We start from the raw sequence: 20546 nt of genomic DNA, 5'->3' as shown, positions 1-20546 counted from the left end.
GATGGCAACCTTCTCATGCAACCTCCCATGAAACATCTCAGGCTGGATGAAGCTGTGAGGCTCAGCAGGAAGAGAAAACTAAGCCGAGAGGATGGCAACCTTCTCATGCAACCTCCCATTAAATGCCTGAGGCTGGATGAAGCTGTGAGGCTGAGGAGGAAGAGAAAACTAAGCCAAGAAGATGGCGACCTTCTCATGCAACCTCCCATGAAACATCTCAGGCTGGATGAAGCTGTGAGGCTGAGGAGGAAGAGAAAACCAAGCCAAGAAGATGGTGACCTTCTCATGCAACCTCCCATGAAACATCTCAGGATGGATGAAGCTGTGAGGCTGAGGAGGAAGAGAAAACCAAGCCAAGAAGATGGTGACCTTCTCATGCAACCTCCCATGAAACATCTCAGGCTGGATGAAGCTGTGAGGCTCAGCAGGAAGAGAAAACTAAGCCGAGAGGATGGCGACCTTCTCATGCAACCTCCCATTAAATGTCTCAGGCTGGATGAAGCTGTGAGGCTCAGCAGGAAGAGAAAACTAAGCCAAGAAGATGCCAACCTTCTCATGCAACCTCCTGCAAAACGCCTGAGGCTGAATAGAAGAGCAAGGCGAGCGAGGAGGAGAAGGTGAAAGCCACAAAGGGAGCACCTCCTTTTGCAATCATCTGCTCGATGCCAAAAGATGCATCTGGACCTCACAGCAGCATCCTCCAAAGGAAAACTTGCAGCTGACGCCTGGCCGCAGCCTGAAGCAAATGCTGCAAAGAGCTCCATTGCTGCAGTTCTTGGGACACTTCCAGCCAAGACAAACTGACACTGAGTCACCTGCAGAACTTAAACAGCTGCAAGGGAAATCTTGCAACGGTTCATCGCTTGTGCAGTTCTGCTGCAGAGCACTGCAATGCTTGCAGGGTTTCTTCCAAGATACTTCTAGATAGTTCTAAGGAGTTATTCATTAGGAGAAAATTGCTAAGAGATACATAGATAGATTCATAGAGAGATACATAGATACACAGATAGATACATAGATAGATAGATACACAGATAGATACACAGATAGATAGATAGATAGACAGATAGATAGATAGATAGATAGATAGATATTTGATCTACAGGTCAGTTAATAAAAGTTAATCCTTTATTTATGAACTTAATCTAAGTTAATAAAAGTTATTACACATTACTTTTGAACTCAATCTACATTAATAAAAGTTCATGCATTATATTTGAACTGAAGTTGTGTTCACTTATGTTGATGGGAGAATTCATCTGCTCAACATGCATATGAAGCCAATCTGCAAGAGCAACTGAGGCATTTTGTGCCTCATATTGAGCCTAACACAGACAAGTCCTGGCAGTGGCATTTCACTCTCACTCATTGTCATCTGCAGCAGGTGAAGCCTGCGGCAGCTGCAACAACAGCAACCCAGGCTACTGTCCTTGTGACCACCCCAGCTATTTCTGAAGCCCATCAGTGCCATGTTTAGGTCTTGCCAACCGCATGGCAGTCATGTACATCTGAAGAGTCAAAATCACACCGGGCCATTAAGCAGAGCTTTCCAAAATAATGCCTAACTTGGCAGAGTGCATCTGGCAACAAACAAAAAACAAATACCAGAAACAAACAAACAAACAAACAAACAAAAACCAAAAGACACTTGAAATGATGCAGGTGTTACAGCTCTACAAACGAATCACAGGACCATAGAATGGCCTGGCTTGAAAAGGACCACAATGGGCACGGTCGCCAACCACCAGACCAGGCTGCCCAGAGCCACATCCAGCCTGGCCTTGAATGCCTCCACGGATGGGATGAGGGGGCAGCCACAACCTCCTTGGGCAACCTGTTCCACTGCGTCACCACCCACTTCCTCCTCATACCTAACCTAAACCTCCCGTCGTACTTTAAAACCATTCCCCCACGTCCTACCACTAGCAACCCATGGAAGCACTCATTCCCCCTCCTCTTTATACGCTCCCTCCCTTCACTAATGAACATCCACTGGGATTTACTTTACCTTCTGTGCCTCAAAGCACTGCTCTTAGCCTTTCGTTTCCTACAAACTAATCAAACCTATTCTCACGAGTTCTACAAACACAGGGAGGGCCAAGATCACAGATACCACCTATTAGCATCCCATACTGATACTGAGCACGTGCCTATCATTTCTATCATTGTGAGAGAATTAACAGAAAATACCTGGAATGGAGGAAAGAAAAAAAAAGGGCAAATGAAATAAGCCAGAATTATTTTATACCACAAAGCAGTACAGTTCTTTCGCTGAGGAAAGCTGCAGGAAAGAGGAACTGACCAACTGCTGCTGTGACTGGGGAAGGCCTCAGAAAAAGCACTTTCTACTCTCTGCGCAGTCATTCTCTTGGGCTGGACTTGCTTATGTGCAGTGGGAAGGCCTTCAGAAGCCTTCTTGCCACTGACTGAAAAGAAAAAAAGGAAGAGTTGCGCTCTTTTTTATCAGGAGACGCCTTTTCTGAGCTTTGTGCAGTAGCTAATCCATGGTAGCAAGGAGAATATCCGCTCTTGGTTCTGCTCAAGCTGAACTGAGAAAGGCCACCCAGTAAGCAAACGCTCACGGATTTCCACAGCACTGAAATACACAGCCACAGCAGTAGCCAGCCTTCTGCTCATCAACTAAAATCACCCTGACTGCGCGGAAAAAGAGGTGGCTCTCTCAAGTCTACTGCACACGTCCTGGGGGCCACTTGACTTTGCACTGCCCACTTGCTGCACTGCTGGCAGGACATGGAGCAGGGAACTGAAAGGAAGGACAGGGCAAGTGTTCTGCTAACAACACCAAGAGAAAAGCTCTAGCAGGAAATGTGCTAGCACTCATTTCTTTCCTTGTTCTCAAGTGCTTGAGTATCTAGGAACTTTCTCACGTGAATCCACGTACATCCACATCTGTACCCTTTCTATCTCAAGGGCACTAGGTGGGAAATTGCCCACATGCTGGCAGTGTAGGTCTCTTTCAAGTTGCATTCCAAGATTCCTTGCGTTAAGGCTGCACAGGGGAACTTTGCAAGTTGCTTCAGTGGGATGGTCAAGGATTACTGCAGTTGCAAAGCAAAGCAAAGCAGAGACTACTTGTGCGTTTCGAATGCTAGTTTCTGCAATGGAGATCAGAGGAATATGTTTGCTCTGCATTTCTTTTCACCTGTCTTGTTCTGGGCCTGTCCAGATCAAAGCGCTGCACTATTTGCAGGCCTTTGCTCCGGCCACGTGCTGTGGCGGTGCTGTGAGGTACCATTTGTAAGGCTGTGTTCTGTGCAGCCTGGATAGACACGCTCCCCTCTTGGGCTGAAGGGATCACGGCCCATCATTTGCTTTCCTTTGGACGCTGTCTCGACCTACGCTAACCCTTCTCACACAGGACAGCAAAACCTGCAGCAAAACCTGCTCATGTACACTCAATCCCTTGTGTCACGCAGCAGTTGACACACAGGATGGGGAGAAGCCCATGGGCCCTGATGAGGAGGGTCCCACACGAGTGTGGACACAGCTGGCTGAGAGCCACGCTGGACAATGCTTGCTGGTTCAGGAGAGAGCAGTGCATAGCTATGTCTGCCTGCTCCGCACCAATACTTGCAATGCTGTTCCCCATGGGCTCCTCTCAGAGAAGCTCTTTCCGTTTGGACTGGAGGAGCACGCAGAGGGATGCTCTGACAACTGCCTCAACGGTCACACCTGGCAGGTGGATGACCACGCCACCCGTTGCCATGGATTCTTGGAACACAACACATGCAGTAAAGCTTGAGGCCAAGCCTGCTGCCCGTTGCCTCTTGTGCTGCTAGGCCTGAAGGATGCTCCACATTAAGAGCAAGGCAGGAAGGTCCTGCCTCAACTGGGAGCCCCCTGCAAAACGCCTGAGGCTGGAGGAAACTGGGAGGCTCAGCAGGAAGAGAAAATTAAGCCGAGAAGATGGCAACCTTCTCATGCAACCTCCCATGAAACATCTCAGGCTGGATGAGGCTGTGAGGCTGAGGAGGAAGAGAAAACCAAGCCGAGAAGATGGCAACCTTCTCATGCAACCTCCTGCAAAATGCCTGAGGCTGGATGAAGCTGTGAGGCTCAGCAGGAAGAGAAAATCAAGCCAAGAAGATGGCAACCTTCTCATGCAACCTCCCATGAAACATCTCAGGCTGGATGAGGCTGTGAGGCTGAGGAGGAAGAGAAAACTAAGCCGAGAAGACGGTGACCTTCTCATGCAACCTCCCATGAAAAATCTCAGGCTGGATGAAGCTGTGAGGCTCTGCAGGAAGAGAAAACTAAGCCGAGAGGATGGCAACCTTCTCATGCAACCTCCCATGAAACATCTCAGGCTGGATGAAGCTGTGAGGCTCTGCAGGAAGAGAAAACTGAGCCGAGAGGATGGCAACCTTCTCATGCAACCTCCCATTAAATGCCTGAGGCTGGATGAAGCTGTGAGGCTCAGCAGGAAGAGAAAATCAAGCCAAGAAGATGGCAACCTTCTCATGCAACCTCCCATGAAACATCTCAGGCTGGATGAAGCTGTGAGGCTCTGCAGGAAGAGAAAATCAAGCCGAGAAGATGGCAACCTTCTCATGCAACCTCCCATGAAACATCTCAGGCTGGATGAAGCTGTGAGGCTCAGCAGGAAGAGAAAACTAAGCCGAGAGGATGGCAACCTTCTCATGCAACCTCCCATTAAATGCCTGAGGCTGGATGAAGCTGTGAGGCTGAGGAGGAAGAGAAAACTAAGCCAAGAAGATGGCGACCTTCTCATGCAACCTCCCATGAAACATCTCAGGCTGGATGAAGCTGTGAGGCTGAGGAGGAAGAGAAAACCAAGCCAAGAAGATGGTGACCTTCTCATGCAACCTCCCATGAAACATCTCAGGATGGATGAAGCTGTGAGGCTGAGGAGGAAGAGAAAACCAAGCCAAGAAGATGGTGACCTTCTCATGCAACCTCCCATGAAACATCTCAGGCTGGATGAAGCTGTGAGGCTCAGCAGGAAGAGAAAACTAAGCCGAGAGGATGGCGACCTTCTCATGCAACCTCCCATTAAATGTCTCAGGCTGGATGAAGCTGTGAGGCTCAGCAGGAAGAGAAAACTAAGCCAAGAAGATGCCAACCTTCTCATGCAACCTCCTGCAAAACGCCTGAGGCTGAATAGAAGAGCAAGGCGAGCGAGGAGGAGAAGGTGAAAGCCACAAAGGGAGCACCTCCTTTTGCAATCATCTGCTCGATGCCAAAAGATGCATCTGGACCTCACAGCAGCATCCTCCAAAGGAAAACTTGCAGCTGACGCCTGGCCGCAGCCTGAAGCAAATGCTGCAAAGAGCTCCATTGCTGCAGTTCTTGGGACACTTCCAGCCAAGACAAACTGACACTGAGTCACCTGCAGAACTTAAACAGCTGCAAGGGAAATCTTGCAACGGTTCATCGCTTGTGCAGTTCTGCTGCAGAGCACTGCAATGCTTGCAGGGTTTCTTCCAAGATACTTCTAGATAGTTCTAAGGAGTTATTCATTAGGAGAAAATTGCTAAGAGATACATAGATAGATTCATAGAGAGATACATAGATACACAGATAGATACATAGATAGATAGATACACAGATAGATACACAGATAGATAGATAGATAGATAGACAGATAGATAGATAGATAGATAGATATTTGATCTACAGGTCAGTTAATAAAAGTTAATCCTTTATTTATGAACTTAATCTAAGTTAATAAAAGTTATTACACATTACTTTTGAACTCAATCTACATTAATAAAAGTTCATGCATTATATTTGAACTGAAGTTGTGTTCACTTATGTTGATGGGAGAATTCATCTGCTCAACATGCATATGAAGCCAATCTGCAAGAGCAACTGAGGCATTTTGTGCCTCATATTGAGCCTAACACAGACAAGTCCTGGCAGTGGCATTTCACTCTCACTCATTGTCATCTGCAGCAGGTGAAGCCTGCGGCAGCTGCAACAACAGCAACCCAGGCTACTGTCCTTGTGACCACCCCAGCTATTTCTGAAGCCCATCAGTGCCATGTTTAGGTCTTGCCAACCGCATGGCAGTCATGTACATCTGAAGAGTCAAAATCACACCGGGCCATTAAGCAGAGCTTTCCAAAATAATGCCTAACTTGGCAGAGTGCATCTGGCAACAAACAAAAAACAAATACCAGAAACAAACAAACAAACAAACAAACAAAAACCAAAAGACACTTGAAATGATGCAGGTGTTACAGCTCTACAAACGAATCACAGGACCATAGAATGGCCTGGCTTGAAAAGGACCACAATGGGCACGGTCGCCAACCACCAGACCAGGCTGCCCAGAGCCACATCCAGCCTGGCCTTGAATGCCTCCACGGATGGGATGAGGGGGCAGCCACAACCTCCTTGGGCAACCTGTTCCACTGCGTCACCACCCACTTCCTCCTCATACCTAACCTAAACCTCCCGTCGTACTTTAAAACCATTCCCCCACGTCCTACCACTAGCAACCCATGGAAGCACTCATTCCCCCTCCTCTTTATACGCTCCCTCCCTTCACTAATGAACATCCACTGGGATTTACTTTACCTTCTGTGCCTCAAAGCACTGCTCTTAGCCTTTCGTTTCCTACAAACTAATCAAACCTATTCTCACGAGTTCTACAAACACAGGGAGGGCCAAGATCACAGATACCACCTATTAGCATCCCATACTGATACTGAGCACGTGCCTATCATTTCTATCATTGTGAGAGAATTAACAGAAAATACCTGGAATGGAGGAAAGAAAAAAAAAGGGCAAATGAAATAAGCCAGAATTATTTTATACCACAAAGCAGTACAGTTCTTTCGCTGAGGAAAGCTGCAGGAAAGAGGAACTGACCAACTGCTGCTGTGACTGGGGAAGGCCTCAGAAAAAGCACTTTCTACTCTCTGCGCAGTCATTCTCTTGGGCTGGACTTGCTTATGTGCAGTGGGAAGGCCTTCAGAAGCCTTCTTGCCACTGACTGAAAAGAAAAAAAGGAAGAGTTGCGCTCTTTTTTATCAGGAGACGCCTTTTCTGAGCTTTGTGCAGTAGCTAATCCATGGTAGCAAGGAGAATATCCGCTCTTGGTTCTGCTCAAGCTGAACTGAGAAAGGCCACCCAGTAAGCAAACGCTCACGGATTTCCACAGCACTGAAATACACAGCCACAGCAGTAGCCAGCCTTCTGCTCATCAACTAAAATCACCCTGACTGCGCGGAAAAAGAGGTGGCTCTCTCAAGTCTACTGCACACGTCCTGGGGGCCACTTGACTTTGCACTGCCCAGTTGCTGCACTGCTGGCAGGACATGGAGCAGGGAACTGAAAGGAAGGACAGGGCAAATGTTCTGCTAACAACACCAAGAGAAAAGCTCTAGCAGGAAATGTGCTAGCACTCATTTCTTTCCTTGTTCTCAAGTGCTTGAGTATCTAGGAACTTTCTCACGTGAATCCACGTACATCCACATCTGTACCCTTTCTATCTCAAGGGCACTAGGTGGGAAATTGCCCACATGCTGGCAGTGTAGGTCTCTTTCAAGTTGCATTCCAAGATTCCTTGCGTTAAGGCTGCACAGGGGAACTTTGCAAGTTGCTTCAGTGGGATGGTCAAGGATTACTGCAGTTGCAAAGCAAAGCAAAGCAGAGACTACTTGTGCGTTTCGAATGCTAGTTTCTGCAATGGAGATCAGAGGAATATGTTTGCTCTGCATTTCTTTTCACCTGTCTTGTTCTGGGCCTGTCCAGATCAAAGCGCTGCACTATTTGCAGGCCTTTGCTCCGGCCACGTGCTGTGGCGGTGCTGTGAGGTACCATTTGTAAGGCTGTGTTCTGTGCAGCCTGGATAGACACGCTCCCCTCTTGGGCTGAAGGGATCACGGCCCATCATTTGCTTTCCTTTGGACGCTGTCTCGACCTAAGCTAACCCTTCTCACACAGGACAGCAAAACCTGCAGCAAAACCTGCTCATGTACACTCAATCCCTTGTGTCACGCAGCAGTTGACACACAGGATGGGGAGAAGCCCATGGGCCCTGATGAGGAGGGTCCCACACGAGTGTGGACACAGCTGGCTGAGAGCCACGCTGGACAATGCTTGCTGGTTCAGGAGAGAGCAGTGCATAGCTATGTCTGCCTGCTCCGCACCAACACTTGCAATGCTGTTCCCCATGGGCTCCTCTCAGAGAAGCTCTTTCCGTTTGGACTGGAGGAGCACGCAGACGGATGCTCTGACAACTGCCTCAACGGTCACACCTGGCAGGTGGATGACCACGCCACCCGTTGCCATGGATTCTTGGAACACAACACATGCAGTAAAGCTTGAGGCCAAGCCTGCTGCCCGTTGCCTCTTGTGCTGCTAGGCCTGAAGGATGCTCCACATTAAGAGCAAGGCAGGAAGGTCCTGCCTCAACTGGGAGCCCCCTGCAAAACGCCTGAGGCTGGAGGAAACTGGGAGGCTCAGCAGGAAGAGAAAATTAAGCCGAGAAGATGGCAACCTTCTCATGCAACCTCCCATGAAACATCTCAGGCTGGATGAAGCTGTGAGGCTGAGGAGGAAGAGAAAACTGAGCCGGGAGGATGGCGACCTTCTGATGCAACCTCCCATGAAACATCTCAGGCTGGATGAAGCTGTGAGGGTCAGCAGGAAGAGAAAACTAAGCCGAGAGGATGGCAACCTTCTCATGCAACCTCCCATTAAATGCCTGAGGCTGGATGAAGCTGTGAGGCACAGCAGGAAGAGAAAATCAAGCCGAGAAGATGGCAACCTTCTCATGCAACCTCCCATGAAACATCTCAGGCTGGATGAAGCTGTGAGGCTCTGCAGGAAGAGAAAATCAAGCCGAGAAGATGGCAACCTTCTCATGCAACCTCATGCAAAACATCTCAGGCTGGATGAAGCTGTGAGGCTCAGCAGGAAGAGAAAACTAAGCCGAGAGGATGGCAACCTTCTCATGCAACCTCCCATTAAATGCCTGAGGCTGGAGGAAACTGGGAGGCTCAGCAGGAAGAGAAAATTAAGCCGAGAAGATGGCAACCTTCTCATGCAACCTCCCATGAAACATCTCAGGCTGGATGAAGCTGTGAGGCTCTGCAGGAAGAGAAAACCAAGCCAAGAAGATGGCAACCTTCTCATGCAACCTCCTGCAAAATGCCTGAGGCTGGATGAAGCTGTGAGGCTCAGCAGGAAGAGAAAATCAAGCCAAGAAGATGGCAACCTTCTCATGCAACCTCCCATGAAACATCTCAGGCTGGATGAGGCTGTGAGGCTGAGGAGGAAGAGAAAACTGAGCCGAGAGGATGGCGACCTTCTGATGCAACCTCCCATGAAACATCTCAGGCTGGATGAAGCTGTGAGGGTCAGCAGGAAGAGAAAACTAAGCCGAGAGGATGGCAACCTTCTCATGCAACCTCCCATTAAATGCCTGAGGCTGGATGAAGCTGTGAGGCTCAGCAGGAAGAGAAAACTGAGCCGGGAGGATGGCGACCTTCTCATGCAACCTCCCATGAAACATCTCAGGCTGGATGAAGCTGTGAGGGTCAGCAGGAAGAGAAAACTGAGCCGGGAGGATGGCAACCTTCTCATGCAACCTCCCATGAAACATCTCAGGCTGGATGAAGCTGTGAGGCTCAGCAGGAAGAGAAAACTAAGCCGAGAGGATGGCAACCTTCTCATGCAACCTCCCATTAAATGCCTGAGGCTGGAGGAAACTGGGAGGCTCAGCAGGAAGAGAAAACTAAGCCAAGAAGATGGCGACCTTCTCATGCAACCTCCCATGAAACATCTCAGGATGGATGAAGCTGTGAGGCTGAGGAGGAAGAGAAAACCAAGCCAAGAAGATGGTGACCTTCTCATGCAACCTCCCATGAAACATCTCAGGCTGGATGAAGCTGTGAGGCTGAGGAGGAAGAGATAACCAAGCCAAGAAGATGGTGACCTTCTCATGCAACCTCCCATGAAACATCTCAGGCTGGATGAAGCTGTGAGGCTCTGCAGGAAGAGAAAACTAAGCCAAGAAGATGCCAACCTTCTCATGCAACCTCCTGCAAAACGCCTGAGGCTGAATAGAAGAGCAAGGCGAGCGAGGAGGAGAAGGTGAAAGCCACAAAGGGAGCACCTCCTTTTGCAATCATCTGCTCAATGCCAAAAGATGCATCTGGACCTCACAGCAGCATCCTCCAAAGGAAAACTTGCAGCTGACGCCTGGCCGCAGCCTGAAGCAAATGCTGCAAAGAGCTCCATTGCTGCAGTTCTTGGGACACTTCCAGCCAAGACAAACTGACACTGAGTCACCTGCAGAACTTAAACAGCTGCAAGGGAAATCTTGCAACGGTTCATCGCTTGTGCAGTTCTGCTGCAGAGCACTGCAATGCTTGCAGGGTTTCTTCCAAGATATTTCTAGATAGTTCTAAGGAGTTATTCATTAGGAGAAAATTGCTGAGAGATACATAGATAGATTCATAGAGAGATACATAGATACACAGGTAGATACATAGATAGATAGATACACAGATAGATACACAGATAGATAGATAGATAGATAGACAGATAGATAGATAGACAGATAGATAGATAGATAGATAGATATTTGATCTACAGATCAGTTAATAAAAGTTAATCCTTTATTTATGAACTTAATCTAAGTTAATAAAAGTTATTACACGTTACTTTTGAACTCAATCTACATTAATAAAAGTTCATGCATTATATTTGAACTGAAGTTGTGTTCTCTTATGTTGATGGGAGAATTCATCTGCTCAACATGCATATGAAGCCAATCTGCAAGAGCAACTGAGGCATTTTGTGCCTCATATTGAGCCTAACACAGACAAGTCCTGGCAGTGGCATTTCACTCTCACTCATTGTCATCTGCAGCAGGTGAAGCCTGCGGCAGCTGCAACAACAGCAACCCAGGCTACTGTCCTTGTCACCACCCCAGCTATTTCTGAAGCCCATCAGTGCCATGTTTAGGTCTTGCCAACCGCATGGCAGTCATGTACATCTGAAGAGTCAAAATCACACCGGGCCATTAAGCAGAGCTTTCCAAAATAATGCCTAACTTGGCAGAGTGCATCTGGCAACAAACAAAAAACAAACACAACAAACAAACAAACAAACAAACAAAAACCAAAAGACACTTGAAATGATGCAGGTGTTACAGCTCTACAAACGAATCACAGGACCATAGAATGGCCTGGCTTGAAAAGGACCACAATGGGCACGGTCGCCAACCACCAGACCAGGCTGCCCAGAGCCACATCCAGCCTGGCCTTGAATGCCTCCACGGATGGGATGGGGGGGCAGCCACAACCTCCTTGGGCAACCTGTTCCACTGCGTCACCACCCACTTCCTCCTCATACCTAACCTAAGCCTCCCGTCGTACTTTAAAACCATTCCCCCACGTCCTACCACTAGCAACCCATGGAAGCACTCATTCCCCCTCCTCTTTATACGCTCCCTCCCTTCACTAATGAACATCCACTGGGATTTACTTTACCTTCTGTGCCTCAAAGCACTGCTCTTAGCCTTTCGTTTCCTACAAACTAATCAAACCTATTCTCACGAGTTCTACGTAACATTCAGCATCGAAGTGCTTCAAATCTACAACGGTTACACAAACATAGGGCCAAGATCAGTGATACCATTTATTATCATTTTTGCGTAATTGTCAGATTTAAGTATCAACTATCCAATAATTTTGACGCACTCACTGGTGTTATATTCCCTATTATCTTCTCCAGAGATTGTCCCCACCTCAGGTACTACTGTATTTTCTTTGGCTTCTTCAGCATTGATCTCTCTCCTTCTGGATGCCTTTTTAAGAATCACTTTTTGCCATACAGCAGTTGTAGCATATGGTGGTAGGCAGGAGGATTGCAGCCTCATTATCACATACCACATGGCAAATGACCGCATAATATAAGGTCTTACCACAGCTCTTTAAGAAAATGCTGGCAGAACCGAGACCAGAGGCATTCCTTGAATGCTTGCTTTTGGAAGCCTACTTACACACTGAAAAGAGTTTTTGTTATTTACCAATTGTCTCTACAGCATATCCATAATCTTGCAGCTGGAAAGTGAAGAGAGAGCACTCAAGTCGTTAATAACCATACTGAATGTTTTAATTTGACCTCAATATCTTCTGCAAAAATTAGTATCTAGCTGTTTGCCAGACTTACACTGAATTTTTAAATTAGGATGCATTTTTTTCTGTTTGCTTAGGAGGACACAATAACCAGAAACTCCCTCCTGCCCAGTCAAACGCAACAGTGCAGTGAGTAATCAAAGCTGGCATGCCAAGTGAAGCTGTTCACCACTGCAGCTACAATCATTGGGAGCCTGTGGTTTTTAGTACAGCTTTTCCATGTCTTCCACCCATGAAACTTAGTGCTACACATTCTGCTTATCAAGCTTATCTTTTAATATGTGAAATATTAAAATAACAATAACAACTACTACGTATTAGCTACCTCTTGCTCTGCAATTTTTAAGGATAGAAACAACAGGAAGTAACACAAATGAGGATGGGATGAAGGACACTTCTCGATACCACATGGACATCAGCGCCATAAAGGCTGCCAAAAAGACAGATGTTCTTTACTTTTCTAATAAACAAAAATAAAATAAAACCTGTCTTCTGTAAAATGAAATCCAACAAACTGTCTTTTCAGTTCCAACAGATGCCCACCAGGGACGATCCATGTTTGTCCTCTAGAGCTCTAGGCATGCACACAAGCTCACTGGTTCACTCCAGAAGGCCAGACTGTAAGTTTCCCTTACTCAGGTTTTCCTCTCTTCTCTCATTCTCTGTTCTTAAAAAGAAAAAACCAAAACTGCCATTTTTCTTCAATACACACCTCTGGAAGCCTGCAATCAAACTACACTACCATTTCTGTCTCTTCCAAAAGCTATTTCTGTCATAACACCATACTGGGAACAACACAGGTGAGCCTCCTGTTGCAGATGATGAACCTCAATTCCTGATTGGATTTTTGGAGTGAAACCTTCTTTCCCTGGTCTAATGCAATACAGTGTTCATTTTGTTTATGGCACAAAAGCAATGAACTGAAAGCATCTGCAAGTCAGCCACTGCTTTCTCTCAGTAATTTCTTGTTTCCCTGCTGATTGTCTGTTCTCACCTACTGTTGAGCCAACATTCAATGAACTCAAATTCCTATCTTCTAATATTGCACACATACTGTATATGGGTATTGTTGTTTGCAGCATATGGCAGACTGGATATTGTTCCAAAAGGATAAAGTTCTTTGTTACCTACAAATTTGCTTGTATTTTAAAATTTTAATTTAAACTACAAAAAAGGCGATTCGCTATGAATTTCAGCATGAGGAAAGGCAGCTATTCTATTTTCCAAAATAAAAGAGCACATCATGATATCCCACATTAATGACTAAGTAATGCTTCTTTTACAAAGCAAGAAAGGAATTATAAAAGCACCATGCACAGTTTGTCACTGTAAGACTTCTCAAGGACACCAGAAAGTGACTTGCATCTGTCTTTATTTTAAAACTGTATTAAAATCTATCCATCTCCATGGCAACTCAAAGCATGTATTCCTCCCATACGATGGGATGAAGACTTTTTGTGAGTTCTGTTTTATAGTCAACCTTTTGTTATTTATTAAGAAACCAAACACTACTGTATCTATACGTGAATCTATATGTGGACATAAAAGAAAAGTGAAACATGCTGCATATACTGCTGCTTGTTGTACTGTCCTTTAAATCAAACTTTCCATAAATTCTGTGGTCTTCAAAGGCAATTAAATTTCAGTCCAATTATTGTATTTTTTCAAATATTGATGATGTAAGACCTGCTTACAAACTAATCTTACTTTATTTTCCTCAAACTTTATGACCACTTCAGTCCTTCAGAGCTCCCAGACTTCCACATATCACTATAAGGAACCAACAGAATTAATTTTCTTAAAACTAGAGAATCAAGAGAGTAATTACAGGAATCCTTTTTAATCTCAAAATACGACGCACTTCAATGGAACTTCAGCAAGTTGGTGCTAAAGAAGAGACGTACTGAAATGGACTGCATTTTATGACAGTGACCTAATAAATAGCAAACGCAGATTCTACCCGAGGCCTGTTCCACCAAAGACAAAATGCAGAATTCATGGCGTTTACTAAAGATCTTCAAAAAACTATACATAATGAAGTAAATGCAACTCTCAGTTGAACAAAGCATGAGAAAGACTTCACCCAACTTTCCAAAACCAGTGTTTCTAAGCTGCATAAACCTCTACAATTTGAGGTACAAACGTGTCTAAGATACTGAGTAGGGTGACATAAAACACTCCATGACATTTTATCTCCAGCTTCCCCTTCCACAACCAAACATACCAAATTATAAAGATAACCACCTTATGCACACAGCACTGAAGTGTTCATCATGCTCCAAATCATTCTGCACATACGTTTCACAACTCAATCAAGAAAATGTTCAAGTATTTTCCAGTAATCAAATGGCAAATCAGCTAAAAGCCTTTGATTAGGATTGCTAAGCAATCAGATCTCAGTGCTCTGAAAAACTGAAGAAGTAGATGCAACCCAAAGTGGAAATAATTACTCTTTGCATCTTTCATGTTCTGTGCAGCACTTATAAGACCGTCAGCTATCACTTACACTCATGGCCAAATTCCTGGGCAGTCCATGAAGATCCATCCCTCACTGTAACCGTGAAAAATACAAAACACTTGCATAATGCCATTGAATAACAGAACACAGGACTAGGGATGACTTTGAGTTTCTGGTTAGCATCAACCTGGACCAGTGAAGTTCCTATGACTCTTTCCAAACATCCTTTTCACAATACTTGAACAACCATGCTAAAGGAGTTTCCTGTCTGCAAGTAACCTTGAAACTGGCTCAGAAGGAGGAAAGGCAACAACATATTGTAGCTTTCCAGGAGTTCACCTGCAAATAACAGTGAGCGTGAAGTATCGTCAGCACTGTATTTCCACCCTGTACCTTCATGGGAGATGTTCTAAAGTAGTATTTAGACACTGCATGGTTTGTGGTTGGTTTTTTTCTTTTCTGTTTTTTTGTCGTGTTGTGGTTTTTTTGTTTGGTTGATTTTTGTTTGTTTGAAAATATCACTTCTATGGTTTCATCAGTTTTGAAGTTAAAGCCACCTCACTAATCAAAAACATCTCAAAATACATCAATACAAGATTTAAAACTACACCGGTGATTCAGTAAAGGACATTTGTTTTAAAATGCGAGTTTTGAACTAATGCCTCTCAGCAGTAGCCAGGGAAGCCTGACAACACCCAGACCAGCTCCAACTGCACCACGTCCTTTTGCCCACTTTTACACTAGATAGGAGCTTCAGAAGATTAAAAAGGAGCCAACAGGAATTCTCTTTCAGACTCAGCTGGCAAAGAATTCACCTATTCCCAGTGGATTAGATCTTATTCCACACTCTTCCCCCTGCTCTCTTTCTGCAGAGAAGTAGCAAATTACATTTATTGATCAGACCAAACTCTAAATTGAGCGGTTGCGTTTGGTCTCTCTGCAGTAATCTGCTATTTCAACAGAAATAATCCCCACATCACATCTTAAAACTCTGAGGATTTTTTTTTTTACTGCTAAAATAGCTACTGTGCTCCACCTGTGAGTTGCAGTGATCTCTTAAGCTGACTTAAGAACTCACAAGAGTCTTGTTTGACCTAATTAACTAAAGCTGACGAAGAACTTGCAGATCCTTTATTTAGAAGTAGTATAAAATAATAAATCTTATCAATACCTACAGGGTAAGAAAAAATTATCCACCTTACTGGTATTGTTTTTCTCCCTATGGAAGTCATATACTGACCTGGGCAACCACCTGACAGCTACACACGTGCATGTCACCACAACAAATGCAACTGTCCATCTCTATCCAGCTCTACACCTTCAGAAGTCTCCCCTGAACACTTTGTTTTGCTTCCTTTTTCTGCCCTGTCTTGTCTCTTTGGAGTATTCACATAAATAAGCTCAGCTTCCCATAGCAGTACAAATAATAACTCCACTTTTACTTTCTCTCCCAGTATATAAGAAGTGCAGTATCAGAGAAGGGAATCTCTGGCAACTTCTCCTTATATGCCTTCGTAATACTAAAAAAGGACAAGCAGAGCCTTCTTTTAAATTTCTTAGGCTTCCCAGAGAAGGAAAAAAGTTATGTTGCCCAAATTAATCTTAAAGAACAACACAGAGTATAAGAGCCAGGCTAAAGAATAACACAAGATAAAAACAGTGCCATATACTTAGTGACAATAAACATGCATGCATATGCTCACATGCACATTTGAGCTGTCACTGTTATCAGAAACTCTACCCATACTATAAGCAACACAGTAAACAAAGTTTACATAGCATGGAGTTAAAACATTTAGTTCCTCTTAACTCCTTCCCAGAAATTTCACATAACAGCAGTGGAAGCAGGAAAATCCAAAGTCAGTAGGTTACACAAAATGGTGACCTTAAGGACAGAAAGTAGTTGCCAACACCTACTGATCCTGTGCTCATCTGCAAAGCCTGCAGACAGGCAGATCAGAAGGAAAACAACTTTATTTTCCAGTACGAGGACACTACATCTGCACACAGACTACTTATTCAAACAGAAATAAGAAATGCTCTTTTTTTATCTCAAAACTAAAAAAGCATTTACTCTTTTAGAAATATTAAATATTTACTATCTATTACAGATTACTCCAAGTACTGTTAGATGGGCATACCATTTTTTAACGGGATTACCACCACTGTTACAAAAAAACATTCAATATAAATTACTGAAGACCTTGAAAAATTGACTCCTAGCTTTCATACCCATATTATTTGTATCTCTATACCTTTCCAGATGGAGAGAAACCTCCTGTATTTTCAGAAATCATACTGCTTTCTTAGCACTTATAGAGAGATGTTCTGAGTAGCTGGATGTTGATACTACAAAGCACAGAGAACACCACCATACATCATCTTGTTTCAAATTCTTTTTAAGCACAACCTTCCCTTAAGAACTCACTGCACATAAATGCCTGCTTTTCTCTACAGTCTCAGCTTCTAGCTCTAGCAACACGATTATTTAGCTTTCACACTGACAAGCAGAAATTGTAAGACTATCGCAACACAGTGTGGTACTCAGGCCCACCTTTCCAATACATATTTTATAGTCTACAAACCAGAAGTGCTGCACAGCTCCTAACTAAAAGCTATTTGAGCTTCCCCAGAGTTTCTTCCTGGTAAGAGCATGGACTCTGTGGTCAGACAGAAGTGGGGAAGGCTTTATGTGACTTGATTTTCTACAATGGTTTCTCAAACCTGAGCTTTGTTTTACCTCCCCTACCTCAGCTTTCTCCTCTTCCCCAGCTCCTTTCAGCTGAGCTCTTTTGTCTTGGAACAGCAGAGCACCCCTTTTCAGGCAGTTTTAGTTGCTCTAGGCTTCCTAGACATTGTAATTCCTGAGTCTGTTGTTTAACTGAGAGGCAGACAGAAGCCTTACAACGCACCCCAAATGTAGTACCAAAGAAGGTTCTTGGAATTTTTAATTGAAACTAACTCATCTTCCACACCAAAATCCAAGCAAGAAGTCTGCCAAAACACAAGATGAACAGCTCAGCCTATTCAGAGCTATAAAGACATGCTCTACATTTTGTTTGGCGGTTGTCATTACGTAGCAGTGCTGCACTGCAGAGGTGCCTACTGTTGCCATTTATAGGTTCTGACCTACTGAAAACATCTGCGCTAACAACCAGCATTTTAACTTTCACTACAGTTTAAAACTTTTCGACAAAGCTGACAAGGCACAGCAGCATGATGAATAACATTAATTAGATTTCTTAAATGATTCATATTTCAATGCGGGATTAATAAAAATTTCTGCTGGTGCTGACCCAACACTAAGCAAGTATTTCTGCTTAGTCTCTTAACACATTTTATGATGTGACCTTACTGTCTAATTTCTAACCAAACAGCACACCAGCACTGCCACATCCATTTGTGCACCCTCTATGATTCCTCAGGCTTCAGATGGACACAGTTCGTGAATGGGACACGTTTCTGCTACCCTCCTAAGAAGAACAGAGATTGTTCTTTCATGTCAGGAAAGCTATACTGCCACATCAGTAGCACTGAACATATAAGAAAACATTACTTTTTTCTGTGAAGGCAGTCAAACCCCGACAGCTTTGCCCAGAGAAGTGCTGGAGTCTCTGTCACAAAGAGGATCAAAATTGGACTGGACCCCGTTCTGGACAACCTGCTCTGCCTGACCCTATGCGAGCAGCCAACAGGATGGCCTGACGAGTCCCTTCTAACCTAAATGATTTTGTGATCATTTCTATATTATTTTTTGTATGATTTCAGAGGGAAAAAGCAAAATATTTCTCCCCCACTCTGAAGCTTTGCCAATTTCCTTTTTGAAGCTGATGCCTGCTTCCCAAATTACATGAAACCAGTAAATCTTTTCCCCTGTTATTTAAGAATACAGTAATGTTGTGTGTAATGAGCTAGAATAGAAAGCAGTCTCAGAAATAGAAACATTACAGTTTATAGCTAGAGCTTTCTTACTCCCTCTCCTCAAAATGTAGCTATAACAATCAAGTAGCAATCAAAAAGAAAGAGATTAGTAGAATGGAAGTTTAACTCATTTCTAAGTAAAATAGTTCTCCTTTCTCAGCTCCAACACTATTGCCATACTACTGTCGCCTTCTTCTAAGACACTGGGGAGAGAGAAAAATCTACCTTACAGAAACATACAACAGAGAGGTAAGTATTTGGAATGGAAACAACAAGGAGTGCTAGATGTAACAGAGGTACTAAGAAGATTGTATATTGCATGTGCCAACACAGAAGAAGTGGAAGCAATGCAGGGAAAGCTGATTTCATAATAGACTGGCTTGCTTTTTGAAGAGAGTAAGGGATGTGGCTCATTGTGCTAGAGACACACTGGACTCATCTTTTCTGCCTGTATTTCCCAAATACCTAACTACTAACACTTCAGGTTTAAATAAGTTTCTACATAGAGGTATTTCTCTAAACTAAAAAAGGAAAGGAAATTCGTGCTTGAACTACCTGCAGTTCTTGGTCCTAATTCAATAGTTACAGCTTATAATTACTATGAAAAAAAAAACTGTAAATAAAAAGGAAAAAAATATTTTCAAATATGCAGGTTTCTTATTTGCTGTTCCATAGGATTTGGCCATTAAAAAATATAATAGGATTATAATGAAAGCAGAGCTATGTGACATTGTCTGTCAGCAAATGAAAATTATATAAAATAGATGAGTAAACATGAGTGTTTATTTTTAATATTGGAAGGAACAATAATATGGAAAGGCTTCTGTTTGAGCTCTTCCTCTATCAGACCTCAGACACCAAAACAAACACAGACTGTGCTGAGTAATTCTTTGAGGAGTCTTGCAGAGATCTTCCATTTTGGTGTTACTAAACACATTTCTTATCTACTTAAGAACACAATTTAAGCAAGGAAGGTTTCAGATTTGAAGGCAAAATTTTAAAACTGCTGAAGTTTCCAGAGTAGTCCATGTGAACCTCACACTACCAATGCTTCTACAGTTAGCCACTCCCCCCACCAGACAAAAACAAAAACTAAAAATCTGTATTTCATGTTTTTTTCCTAATGGACTGGGATTAGTCTAGCATGCAACATATCTCTCGTTCAAGGTATTTGAAAATGCTGTGCAATGAGAAGAGTACTGTTCTTACCACATACAGCTGTTTCCAGAGCACAGCCCATTCCTGCAGTGTTGCTGTGACCTCCGTCACAACAGAATCTTCAAGTGGAACAACTGTTTCATATTGCCTAGACAAGAAGAGGATAAAATTTAGGAGAGGTACTCTGGAAAAGGTATAAAGAAATAAGTACCAGCACGGTCATTTGTAGAACACTAACAGTGACATTTTTTGAGCTCCCAACTTAAAGAAAAATGCTTTAAGAGTATTGTCTTGTCTGTCCTAACACTCAAGCAACTCCAGTTTCCTATCAACTGTTCCTCCATTACATTCCCAAGAGTCTGCTTACGTGAAGCATTTTCTAGTTATGTATTCAATATTTACATCATTCTAATTGAGGTCAGTGAAAACACTTCTCATGATTATAGCATGTTAAATTACTTGGTCTGTAAGTGGGGTCCTTCCGTTTGTGCTCTGTCTCATCCAGCCCGACCCTTTTATCCCTCTAGTGAGCATGTTGGCCAGCACCATCAAACACCCAGTTCTACCATTTATTAACCTTCTCTAACCAGAAGGCTTCTTCACTGCTGGATTTCAGGGAAACCCAAATAGGCCATTCTCTAACCAAAATAACCAAAATCCCATCACAGCCAAGGTCTTTCTTACCAATTAGAGGAGAGGCATAGCACTCCCTTCTTTCATTACACTAAGATCTACTAATGTGATAATTAACATAAATGTTATTATACAATATGCTATCTGAGCCAGGAGTACCTGACCTTTATGTTGAGTGATATTACAGACAATTGGTGGTAAGCAGGATGAAGTTAACAGCCCACATTGTGCCAGGG

The 20546-nt window shown here is 43.9% G+C and overlaps 1 protein-coding gene across 15 annotated transcripts in view; it reads right to left on the bottom strand.

Moving 5' to 3' along the window:
* DOCK3 (dedicator of cytokinesis 3) overlaps nucleotides 1-20546 on the bottom strand; it is a 283266-nt gene that overhangs the window by 232891 nt on the left and 29829 nt on the right. For all 15 annotated transcript variants that reach the window (XM_040646478.2, XM_040646487.2, XM_040646480.2 and 12 more), the window contains exon 5: nucleotides 19729-19825. In XM_040646478.2, the coding sequence (XP_040502412.1) occupies nucleotides 19729-19825 (97 nt within the window). The remainder of the gene's footprint in view (nucleotides 1-19728; nucleotides 19826-20546) is intronic.

Source organism: Gallus gallus, chromosome 12 (assembly GCF_016699485.2).
Source record: "Gallus gallus isolate bGalGal1 chromosome 12, bGalGal1.mat.broiler.GRCg7b, whole genome shotgun sequence".
Taxonomy (NCBI): Eukaryota; Metazoa; Chordata; class Aves; order Galliformes; family Phasianidae; genus Gallus; species Gallus gallus.
Note: the sequence above shows the minus strand (reverse complement) of the source record. Positions and strands in the feature narration are given on the sequence as shown.